The sequence below is a fragment of the Globicephala melas genome, chromosome 13 (genome assembly GCF_963455315.2).
Source record: "Globicephala melas chromosome 13, mGloMel1.2, whole genome shotgun sequence".
In the NCBI taxonomy this organism is placed as follows: domain Eukaryota; kingdom Metazoa; phylum Chordata; class Mammalia; order Artiodactyla; family Delphinidae; genus Globicephala; species Globicephala melas.
In genome coordinates, this window is record NC_083326.1 from 72,022,526 (window position 1) to 72,034,365 (window position 11,840).

Sequence of the window (11,840 nt, forward strand, 5' to 3'; positions counted from 1 at the left end):
CAAGTGTCCTCAGATTTGGGGAACTCAGTCAACAAAACTGATGACCAGGGCTTCCCTGGTGGCGCAGTGGTTGAGAGTCCGCCTGCCGATGCAGGGGACGCGGGTTCGTGCCCAGGTCCAGGAAGATCCCACATGCCGCGGAGCTGCTGGGCCCGTGAGCCATGGCCGCTGAGCCTGTGCGTCCAGAGCCTGTGCTCCGCAGCGGGAGAGGCCACAGCAGTGAGAGGCCCGCGTATCGCAACAAAACAAAACAAAACAAAACAAAACTGATGACCAGCGCCCCTTAGCTCCGTCCCAGGTACTCAGCTACATCACACGGGGACTTCTTTAGAATCTGAAACCTACTGACAAATGGGGTTAGATGCTGTGGGCCTGGAGCAGAGAAACTGCCAGGGTCACTGACAAATGGACTTGCTTTGTCTCCTTCAGGATAAGACCTGGGGACTCGCTGATCAGTCTGATTTGGTTAGAGTCTTCTCAGGGGCTGAACCTCTGTCTTCCAATATGTGAACTTCTGGCATGTGAAAGAAGGTGCTTGTGCAAGTTGGACCCTGAGGATAGAGCTTGAACTGCTGGATATAAAGAGGGAAACAGATTTCAACAAAATATAAGGAGGCTTCTCAGGTAGAGAAGTCCAGAGATGAAAAAGGCTGCTTTAGATGGTAGTGGGCTCCCCTTCATGAAAGGTCTAGGAAAGGCAGGTGTCCACGTGTATGGACTCAGGAGTAATGATGTTTAATACGTAGCACTCAGCATGCCAAGGGCAAGCCTAAATGCTATATATAATTATATACAGTAAATATATAGATAGCATATATATCTTTTTTTGAGTTTTTGTGGCATTATATTTAGTCATCTTGGCTGGTTTAGTCACATTGTTGTTGTTTATTTTTTGGCTGCCGCTGCATGGCATATGGGACCTCAGTTCCCCGACCAGGGATCGAACCCACACCACCTCCATTGGAAGCATGGAGTCATAACCACTGGACCGCCAGGGAAGTCCCTAGCATATGTATATCTTATATAATCTCTTCAGCAACCCTAGGAGGGAGGGTTATTAATATCCCCAGTTTATAGACAAGTAAACTGAGGCTCTGGTCCAAGTCCCCTAGAGTGTATATAGTATCCTAGGTTCCTGGCCTGAGTAGCTCCAGAACCCATGATCTTAACCAGTAGCAGATGTTCCTCTGAGGCCAAGAGTACCCGCTAGGGAACCAATTACAATGCCGATTCCTGGCCATTCTCCAGACCTAAAGCTTTTGCATCTCTGCAGAGCAGGGCCCATGAATCTGAATTTTAATAAGATGTTGATGGTGGCCACAGATGTTTAGAAGCCACCACTTGGATCCCCTCTTGCGTGGAATTGAGAATATGAGGTATAAGGGGTTGGAGTGATGACTTTTAAGGTCCTTTCCGTTCCTGAATGTCTATAAGTCTATAATTAATGGAAAATATAGTTCTCTGTGGATTTTATTTTTTTGTATTTTCCTGCCACCCCCCATTGACCTGAATAGCTTTGAGCTTGTTCCCTGGATAATGGACCAACAGCTTATATTCTAGACAAAAGGCAATGAACACAAATAAATAATAGTTAAAATTTGTTAAGCCCTCACCACGTGCTGGGAGCTCCACTAAGTATTTTATAAGCCTTATGCCCTGTGAGGTGGACGCTATTACTATCCCCACTTTACAGATGATGAAACTGAGGCCCGGAGAAGAAAAGTAACTTGCCCAAGGTTACCTTCCAAGTCAGCAGGAAAGTCAGAATTCAAATCCAGGTCTACTTGAGCAGAGAGGCCACACACTTAATCATTCTGTGATGTGGCCTCAGTGGGGGGATGGGTAACTTCTAACAGGGGGAACTGAAAGCCTGGGGGACAACTTTCCAGGCAGTTTGTCTTTGCAACTTATTTATCCACTCCTTCATTCAACAAGCAGTGGTTCTCAATGGGGCAGCCATTCAGTCTCCCAGGAGACACCGGCAATGTCTGGAGACAGTTTTGATTGTCACAACTTGGAGGGGCAGTTGGTGGTTGTGACATCCTGTGGGTAGAGGCCAGGGATGCTGCTAAACATCCTATAATGTCTAGGACAGCCCCTCATGACAAAGTGTCATCTGGTCTAAAATGTGAACAGCGTTGAGGTTACAAACCCCATGTTTAAGGAAGAGATGCTCTTAATAATGACACCAGAATAATCACCATAAGCCAGATGGTACCAGGCACATCCATCTAGAGAGCTTAGGATCACAGTCTTTTAAAGCCAAAAATGGGGACTTCCCTGGTGGTCCAGTGGGTAAGACTCCACGCTCCCAATGCAGGGGGCCTGGGTTTGATCCCTGGTCGGGGAACTAGATCCTGCATGCATGCCACAACTAAGAAGTCTGCATGCCTCAACGAAGATCCCGTGTGCTGCAACTAAGACCAGGCGCAGCCAAAATAAAATCAAATAAATAAATATTTTCTTAAAAAGCCAAAAATGCCCTTGAAGGTGGCCCAGGCACCCTCTTATGTCTCAGGGAAGTTAAATGAATTGCCCAAGATCACATAATGATTCACATTCAGATCTGTTATTCTTTTAGACAGCCCAGACAAGAGCTTGGCTGGGCTGTAAAGCCACTGTCAGGGTCAGTAGGCCCTTGAACAACTCTCTCTAAGGCCTAAGACCACCTAAGCAATGGCCTCTTTGCAAGGAGACTTTCTTTCTTTGGCCTCCAGACTGTTCCACTTAAGTCACTGAAACACATATTCCCTAGAGGTGAAGCTGGCCGGCATGTGTTTGAAATGATGGGGTGTGAGCAGCTTTGAGCCTGAGAGTTGTTTTTTTTTTTTTTAATTGAAGTATAGTTGATTTACAATGTTGTGTTAGTTTCTGGTGTACAGCAAAGTGATTCACTTATACATATATACACATATTCTTTTTCATATTTTTTCCATTACGGTTCATTACAGGACATTGAATATAGTTCCCTGTGCTATACAGTAGGACCTTGTTTATCTATTTCATATACAGTAGTGTGTATCTGCTAATGCCAAACTCCTAATTTATTTCTCCCCCACTCCCTTTCCCCTTTGGTAACCGTAAGTTTGTTTTCTATGTCTCTGAGTCTGTTTTTGTTTTGCAAATAAGTTCATTTCTATCATATTTTAGATTCCACATCTAAGTGATATCATATGGTATTTGTATTTCTCCTTCTGACTTACTTTGCTTAGTATGATAATCTCTAGGTCCATCCACGTTGCTGCAAATGGCATTATTTCATTCCTTTTTAATGCCTGAGTAATATTCAAATTTGTATATATACACCACATCTTCTTTATCCATTCATCTATCGATGGACACTTAAGTTATTTCCATGTCTTGGCTATTGTAAATAGTGCTGCTATGAACATTGGGGTACATGTATCTTTTCGAATTATGGTTTTCTCTGTGTATACGCCCAGGAGTGGGATTGCAGGATCATATGGTAACTCTATTTTTAGTTTTTTAAGGAACCTCCATACTGTTCTCCAGAGTGGCTGCACCAATGTATAGTCCTACCAACAATGTAGGAGGGTTCCCTTTTCTCCACACCCTCTCCAGCATTTGTTATTTGTAGACTTTTTGATGATGGCCATTCTGACCGTGTGAATACCTCACTGTAGTTTTTTTGTTTTGTTTTGGTTTGCTTTAAGAAACTTAGTATTATCTTTATTTTCATTTATTTATTTATTTTGCTGCTTAGCATGTGGGATCTTAGTTCCCCGACCAGGGATCGAACCCACGCCCCCTGTATTGGAAGCTCGGAGTCTTAACCACTGGACTGCCAGGGAAGTCCCCTCATCGTAGTTTTGATTTGCATTTCTCTACTAATTAGCAATGCTGAGCATCTTTTCATGTGCCTATTGGCCATCTGTATGTCTTCTTTGGAGGAATGTCTGTTTAGGTCTTCTGCCCATTTTTGGATTCGGTTGTTTGGTTTTTTGTTACTGAGCTGTAGGGAGCTTGAGTTTTTAAAAGCCTGTGGTGGGTTAACCTTGAGGATTCCTAGGCTATTACAATAACTCCCTACTTTTTGCCTGAGGTGGGTGACAATGAAACTCCCATCTCTCCTCCTTGGCCAGGAATCCCTTCCTTTTGCCCCGATGAGCCTCAGGGGGATGGGAGCCAACATGAAGCCCCACGTGTGCCTTAGCCGCCTACTCTGGTCCTGTCTCTGTGCAGCAGTCTCCTCATTTAGAGGAAACAAAACCTGCTTCCAGTTCCTTCCCTAGAACCAAGAATGAATCCTTATGGGCACAAAGAACTTGCCTGGGACAGTTTCAAGAACGTAGTCATGTAATCAGTAAGTCAAACTGCATTCTCTCAACCTCCCTGATTTAATGGAAGGGGATGGGGAAGCAGAACGGCAAATAGGATGAAACAAGGTTATGTGTGATCTTTCCATGGGGACTCAGTGCTTTAGCTGCTAAAACTTAATAATGGTGGCCCCCACTGTTAAGGAGAATGATTAAGCTGATGGACAGATTTTTCTGATTTTTTCATTCATACAGTTTTTGTTGTTGTTGTTGTTGTTGTTTTTGCGGTACGCGGGCCTCTCACTGTTGTGGCCTCTCCCATTGCGGAGCACAGGCTCCGGACGCACAGGCTCAGCGGCCATGGCTCACGGGCCCAGCCGCTCCGCGGCATGTGGGATCCTCCCGGACCGGGGCACGAACCCGCGTCGCCTGCATCGGCAGGCGGACTCTCAACCACTGCGCCACCAGGGAAGCCCTCATACAGTTTTTATTTAATCCTTTGGCCTGGTCTATACTGAACTCCAGTATCAGATGGAATCTAGGCAATGCCCCACCTTCTTGGGATACATTAGACCCCCGCCGTGTGTGAAGCTTTCACACTAGTAAGTAAAGACAGACACTAAACAATAAGTAAGCAAATTACATGGTACGTTAGTAGGTGATAAGTGCTATAAAAAAAGAAAAAGCTGAACACGGTCTGGAAGATGGGGGAAACGGGCTGCAATTTTTTTCAATTATGGTAAAATACACATAAGATAAAATTTATCATTTTAACCATGTTTTTAAAGAGTACAGTTCAGTGGTATTAACTGTATTCACAATGTTGCACAACAATTACCACTGTCCATCCACAGAACTCTTTTCCTCTTGTAAAACTGAAACTCTGTACCCACTACGCAGATCCCCCTACTCCACTTCGCCAGCCTCTGGCCATTCGACTTTATGTCTCCATGAATTTGATTACTTTAGGAACCGCATATAGTGGAATCATACACCAGCTGTCCTTTGGTGTCTGGCTTATTTCACTTAGCATAATGTCCTCAAGGTTTATCCATGTTGTAGCACGTGTCAGCATTTCCCTCCTTTTTCAGACTAAACAATATTCCACTGTATGGATAGACCACATTTGTTTATCCACTCATCCATGAAGGGACACTTGGGCTGCTTCCACCTTTTGGCTATTGCAAATAATGCTGCTATGACATTGGCTGTACAGATATCTCCTCAGTACTCTGCTTTCAATTCTTTTGTGGGTATATACCCAGAAGTGGAATTGCTGGGTCATATGGTAATTCTATTTTTAATTTTTTGAGGAACCACCCTACTGTTTTCCATGGAGGCTGCACCATTTGTGACTCTCGCCAACAGTCAGTGTGTAAGAATTCCAATTTCCCCACATCCTCACCAACACCTGTTATTTTTATTTATTTTTGGTAGTTGCCATCCTAATGGCTGTGAGAGAGGGCTGCAAATTTTAAGGAGGTGGTCAGGGTAGGCTTTGGTGAGATGGTGGCATTTGAGACTTGACAAAGGTGAAGCAGATACTCTGCAGAAGAGCTTTCTAGGTAGAGAGAACAGTGGGTCCTGGGGCAGAAGCCTACATGGTGTGTTTGAGGCAAAACAAGGAGATAGAATGGCTGCACGAGGGGGTGGGAGAGGAGAAGAGCCCTGGAGGGTTTTGAACAGAGGAAGGATGTGACCTGACTTTTAAAGAATCCCTCTGGTGCTGTGTTGAGAATGGGCTGTAGGGAGACAAGGGCAGGAACAGGAGGACCAGAAAGATGACCACTGGAATTAACCCAGGTGAGAGGTGATGGAGGCTTGAACCAAGGACTAGCAGTAGAGGTGGAGAGAAGTGGTAGGAGTTTAGATGTAGCTCAAAGGCAGGACCAGTAGAATCTCCCGATGGATTGAAGTGAAATATGAGAGGGAAAGAGGGGTCAAAATTGACTCCAAATGGGATGGACAGAGTTACATCAACTGGTATGGGTGAGGCTGAAAGAGGAGCAGAGTGCAGGAGAGATCAGGAGTTCAAGTTTGGACATGTGCTTCCATGAGCTAGCATTAGGTCATTCCTTAGTCTTCTGAAAAGGAGACCATGGCTTCTAGGTACTCTGCTACCTGAATAAGCTGGAGGATAAGGGAAACAAGTCCAGAGTCAGGAAGACAAAAAACACCAGCACCACTGGTTGAGCCCTTACGTAGAGCCAGCCACTGTACTGGGAGCTTCCCAGTGGTGACGTCCCTCATTCTCACAACAGCCCTGCCATGCAGATACCGCCATTATCCCAACTTTACCGATGAGCACCCAACCTTGGGGAGATGAAGTCATTAGTCCAAGGCCACCCAGATGCTAAGTGGCAGAGCCAGGGTTTGAACCCAGATCTGCCTGACTCAAGAGTCCACACTTTTACCCCTGCTGCTGCTGAAGCCCAGGAGATTCATGGAGGTGATGGACTTAAGCTCAGTCTTGAAAGACGGGGTTGGTAAGAAAGGAGGGAGAGTGGATTGAGCAAACACAGGATGAAGTTCCAATTTCTTGTCCTCACTCCAGGGCCCTGTGTGGCCGGGTCCCTGCCATCCTCTGCATCCTTCCCTCACGCCACTTGCTCGTGAAGCTCCACTGGCCTGATTGCGAGCTTTTCCCACACACAATTCCCTCTATTTGAAATGCTCCATCCTATCTCTTTCTCTGGCTGACTCCTACACATGTCTGGGGGTTCAGCTCCAAGGTCACTTCCTCCAGGAAGCCTTCTCTGATTCTCCCCTCCGCTATCTAGAACTACTCTTGTTGCATCATGCACTTGTCCTTTGTAGCCCTTAAAACAATTCTCATAATTATTGTGCAATTGTGTGCTCTACATCCGCTTCTCCCATCGAACCAGTGCTGTCCAACAGAACCTTCTGCAGTTCCGGAAATGTTTTGGACCCATGCTGTCACAACGCAACTACAGCAGCCACTGGCCACATGTAGCTACTGAGCACTTGAAATGTGGCTAAGGCAACCGAGGAACGGATTTTTCAAACACCACCTACTTTACTTATAAGTCAAATTTTATATTGTGTATTATATATGAAAATTATTTCACATACTAATTACATAATTTAAATTTAAATAGCCACATGTGGCTAGTGGCTACTGTATTGGACATTGAAGCTCTAGACTGTGAGCTCCTTGAGGGCAAAGACCATGTATCTTATTTGGTTGTAGAATCCCTTGACCTAGGATGGTACCCAGGAAAATCACTGAATGAATGAATGAGTCAATCAATCAATCAATCAATGTAGTCTGCATAACTTGCTTTCAAGAAATCATCCTAGAAAGGAGAGACCCAGGAAAATCTGACTTGCATAAGATCTCACAGTAAGGCAGAACTAGATATAAAATCTCAGCTTTCTGAATCTCCTGTGCCTGAGTGGACAGCAGGTGAAAGGCAGAGGTTGTTTGTGGTCTCAAATGACCCATCCTAGAGCTGTGTGAAGGTGCCTCTAACAGCAGGAAAGGACTATTTCTTAGACACCCTCATCCCTCTTCCCCCTCCCCTGACCCTGTTAACTACTTAGCAGCTTGTAATCTATTAACACTTGGCCTCCTGCGGGACTGAGCCTGTTCCAAGGTCCACTCTTGCCCACCCTCTACAAGGCACTCTGATTTTTTAAAAATCCATATTGCTCTCAGGCAGTCTGTTGCCAGCAATCTGTGAATAATATATATAGGGTGTGGTTTAAAAAACACCTATGTCGTGATGTGTAACCCACTCAGATTCACACGGCTGCTCCTTTTCTTCTATTCTTTTTTATAAATGGAGGTTAACATATTTCAGGGCTAATTTTAACATCATTCAAATGTACTTTGGGGTTTGCAGATTACATTTTGGGGGAGTCCAGCATAAAGAGTCTACAGATTTTGTTTTTATAAATTCTTTTTCAGATGTCATAATAATAATAGTTAATATGTGTGACTTCTTTGTATCTGCCAGGCATTAGCACACATTATCTCATTTGATCTTCCCCATAACCCTCTGAATCAAGTACTATTATGATTCCCATTTTATGGCTAAGGAAACTGAGTCTCAGAAAGGTTAAGTCACTTGCTCGAAGTCACACAGCCAGGAAGTGGCACAGTCAGCATTTGAAGCCAAGTCTGTCTTCTCAAGAGTCAGTGCTCTTAACCAGCATACAATGTGGCCTCTCTAATAGATATTATATGTATTTATGTGTATAAAAATCTGAAAAATAATCAAGAAACTTAACACTGGGGTTTGGGAAGAGAGAGACTTACTTTTATTTTTGTGCTTCTTTTTGAACTTTATTTTCCCTATCTATATATTATATTAGTACATTATATTATATATTAGTATAAAAACTAAATTAATTTAAAGCTGAAGTAAAAAATTCTTATTAATTTTACTTTTTTAAATTAAGGAAGGAATTGTCATTCTAGTGTCATGTCTATATATTAGATTAAATATACATGAATCTTTGAGTAATTTGCAAAGTTCACATGCTCTGACAGCATTTGAAAATTTATCCCAGTAAAACTGCAGTTCCAATATGTATTCTTATTCTGAGTACCAAATTTCATATTTTAGTTTCTGAATTATTTTTTATTTAGAGATAATATGATAATATTATTATCATAGATAATATGATAATATTAAACATGATATTTATTTTCAATGAACGTGGTATGTTTTCCTTGAGATATCTGCACTCAGATATGTACATTTTTATGTATTCACACATCAGCTTTGGATATTATAACTGAGTGTCCTTTAGCATTTGTGAAATAATGCTGTGTTACATAAGATATGCTATTTGAGGATCAATTAATAAAAGCTTAAAAGTAAAAATTTAATTAATTAAAAATATTAATGAAAATTAATTTTATACTGATTGAGAAGCAGACACTACAATACCCTTCAGTACTTATAGCTTCAGAGAGCTGTATCAGTCACGCTAAAAGTCACTTGGGAGAATTCCTCAGTGGCTTAGACAGAAAAAAACATTTAAGTCAAGAAAATACACACATACTAACAACAATGTACCCTTTCCAACAATTCCAAATGGTGTCTAGTTTTACCATCCAAATGGCTAGTACTTCTAAAAATTAAAACAAAACCCCCATTAATGTTCTTTTTAATGTCCCATCTCATACTCTTGGAATTTGCTTAACAAATCACCATCAGCTCGTGGTAGGAGACATTTGGAAGCCCCTTTACAAGCTCCCTATACTTGCCACGCTTGATTGTATTCCCCCAAGATTTTCAGAGCAAATTTGGCATCCCTGAAAAATTCCAATCCTCTAAGCAGGGTATTCCTGAGTTCCCAAGGAGAGCCGACAGTGAGTCTCACTCTAGCTAGCTGTTACAAAAGCCGTTCATTCAGAAGGCAAGAGGTTTCAGCAACGATGCACAGCCCTCTCATTCACACACTTCATAAACAACAAGACTTTGCAGAAGCCTCCTCTCTAGGAAGGAATCCCTGCTTTTTAGAAACCAGTTTGCAACATCAGTATCATTCCCTTCTAAAAGACCTTGCAGGAAAATTAGGAATTTCACAGCATAGGATAAGGACTGGAAAGGACCGATGTCATTGCATGGACTCATCAATTCAGTCCGCATCTCAAAACAGCAGCTAACGCTTTCTTAAAACACAGACCTCAAAATGCCTTTAGGATTGAGAGCCATTATAAGGGAAAACATAACATGGGTAGGTCCCCATAAGATTCCGACGGATCTGAAAAATCGAACTGAGTCAGAGATACAGATGCTGAGCTGATGGGGTAGGAAAATGGCTTGTCTCCTCCAGGCCTAATTCTCTCCTCTGAAACAGTTCCCTTTAAATTCAGGAAGCCACGCTGAGACGCCCCTCTGCAGGTTTTCCTTTAAAAAAGGAAAACCTGTCTGCGTCTCACTCGCCCCCAGGATACTCACGGCAGCTGCCTTAGCTGGAATAAGTCCTCCTCCATGTCCGCGCTGCGCCAGGACGAGCCCTTTTCATGGCCCTTACATGGTGGTGGTGGATGACGAGGGCTCGGGGGCTTCAGCACTAGGGCTCTGGACCGCGCGGCTTCCTCCCTCGGTGGCAGCTGTTCCGGGGAGGGAGCCGCCAGGGGCCAGCCCAAGAGACAAAGCCGCCGCCGCCAGGAGACCGCGGCGAGAGTGGGCGGAGAAGAGGAGGTGAAGGGCAGGGCTAGCTGCGCGGGGAGAGGGGGCGGGGAGAGCCCTTCTGGTTAGCGGAATTTACAGGCTGTCTGTGGCTGGTGGTGTTTTACTGAGATGCCTGTGGGGCACACCAGCCTGTGAAATGGCTGTCTAGGTACCAATGAGCACTCTTTGCTTGACGAAGCCTCTCTAAATGTTTATTTGTAGGGATTCATTAAGGTTGTTACTGGTGTAATATTCTTGAAACCCAGGCTGCTATAACAAAATGCAGAGAATGAAAAAATTGTATACGTACTCATGCATTGAAGCATTGTTTATTGAGCACCTACTGTGTGCCAGGCACTGTAAGACTCACCGGGCATATGACAGAGAACAAGTTAGAAGTGACATTGACATCACAGAGCTGAGGTCTTTTATTTTATTTTACATATTTATTTATTTTGGCTGCGCCGGGTCTTAGTTGCAGCATACAGGCTTCTTAGTTGTGGCATGCAGACTCAGTTGCGGCATGCATGCGGGATCTACTTCCCTGACCAGGGATGGAATCCAGGCCCCCAGCATCGGAAGCACAGAGTTTTACCCACTGGACCACCAGGGAAGTCCCACAGAGCTGAGGTCTTGTGAAATGAATCACACACAAAAAAATGTACGTTGAGTAGGAGAAAGCTACTCATTCATTCATTCAACAAGCATTAGTGAGTGATTTCTACAGTTCTGGGGGATCAAAGATTAATAAAACCAAATCCCTGCCTTCAAAATCCTCTTCATCTTGTTTAATGGCTCTCCCATCCCCCTTCCACTAGAATGTCTCCCCCCCCTTTAGCATTTAAGCTCCATAAAGGTTTGTTGATGTACCCCAAGGGCCTGGAACAATAAAATTTATTTATGGACACTGAAATTGGAATTTTATATTCCTAGCTACACTCAACCCCAGGGCTTTGCATTTTGAGCACTCAATAAATGATTGGTAAACTGAAAACAAACATCTTTCATTCAAGTGAGGAGATTCAGTATCTATTTTAAGCCCTAGAGAGTAGGGATAATAATTTATATCAGGGTTGGCAAGTTGGAGGTCTATTGGTAATGGATCCAACTCACCCTGGTTTGTTCAGGACTTGAGTTATAGCACTGAAAGTTCCATGTCCTGGAAAGTGCTGGGCTCCAAGCAAACCTTGACAGTTGGTTACTCAACTCCATACAAACAGAAAGCCAGATCCAACATAGAGATGCTTAAAAGGTTTTGAATACTTTTAAGTGCAAGATTTCAAACTACACAACTCTTAGATAAAACTCTAAGACTCATAGGAATAAGTCTTTATGACTTGGAATTAGGCAGTGGTCTCATAGACATGACATCAAAAAGCATAAGGGACACAAGAAAAAACAAAAAACAGAT

At 43.4% G+C, this 11,840-nt stretch overlaps 1 protein-coding gene across 2 annotated transcripts in view; it reads right to left on the reverse strand.

Annotated features, from left to right (window-relative positions):
* Window positions 1-10,468, reverse strand: part of SVOP (SV2 related protein) — an 85,391-nt gene extending 74,923 nt beyond the window's left edge. For both annotated transcript variants that reach the window (XR_009566348.1, XM_030860634.2), the window contains exon 1: window positions 10,214-10,468. Coding sequence is in view for 1 of the 2 variants with exons in the window: in XM_030860634.2 (XP_030716494.1) it covers window positions 10,214-10,248 (35 nt within the window). In the remaining variant the exon portion in view is untranslated. The remainder of the gene's footprint in view (window positions 1-10,213) is intronic.
* Between the last annotated feature and the right edge of the window lie 1,372 nt (window positions 10,469-11,840).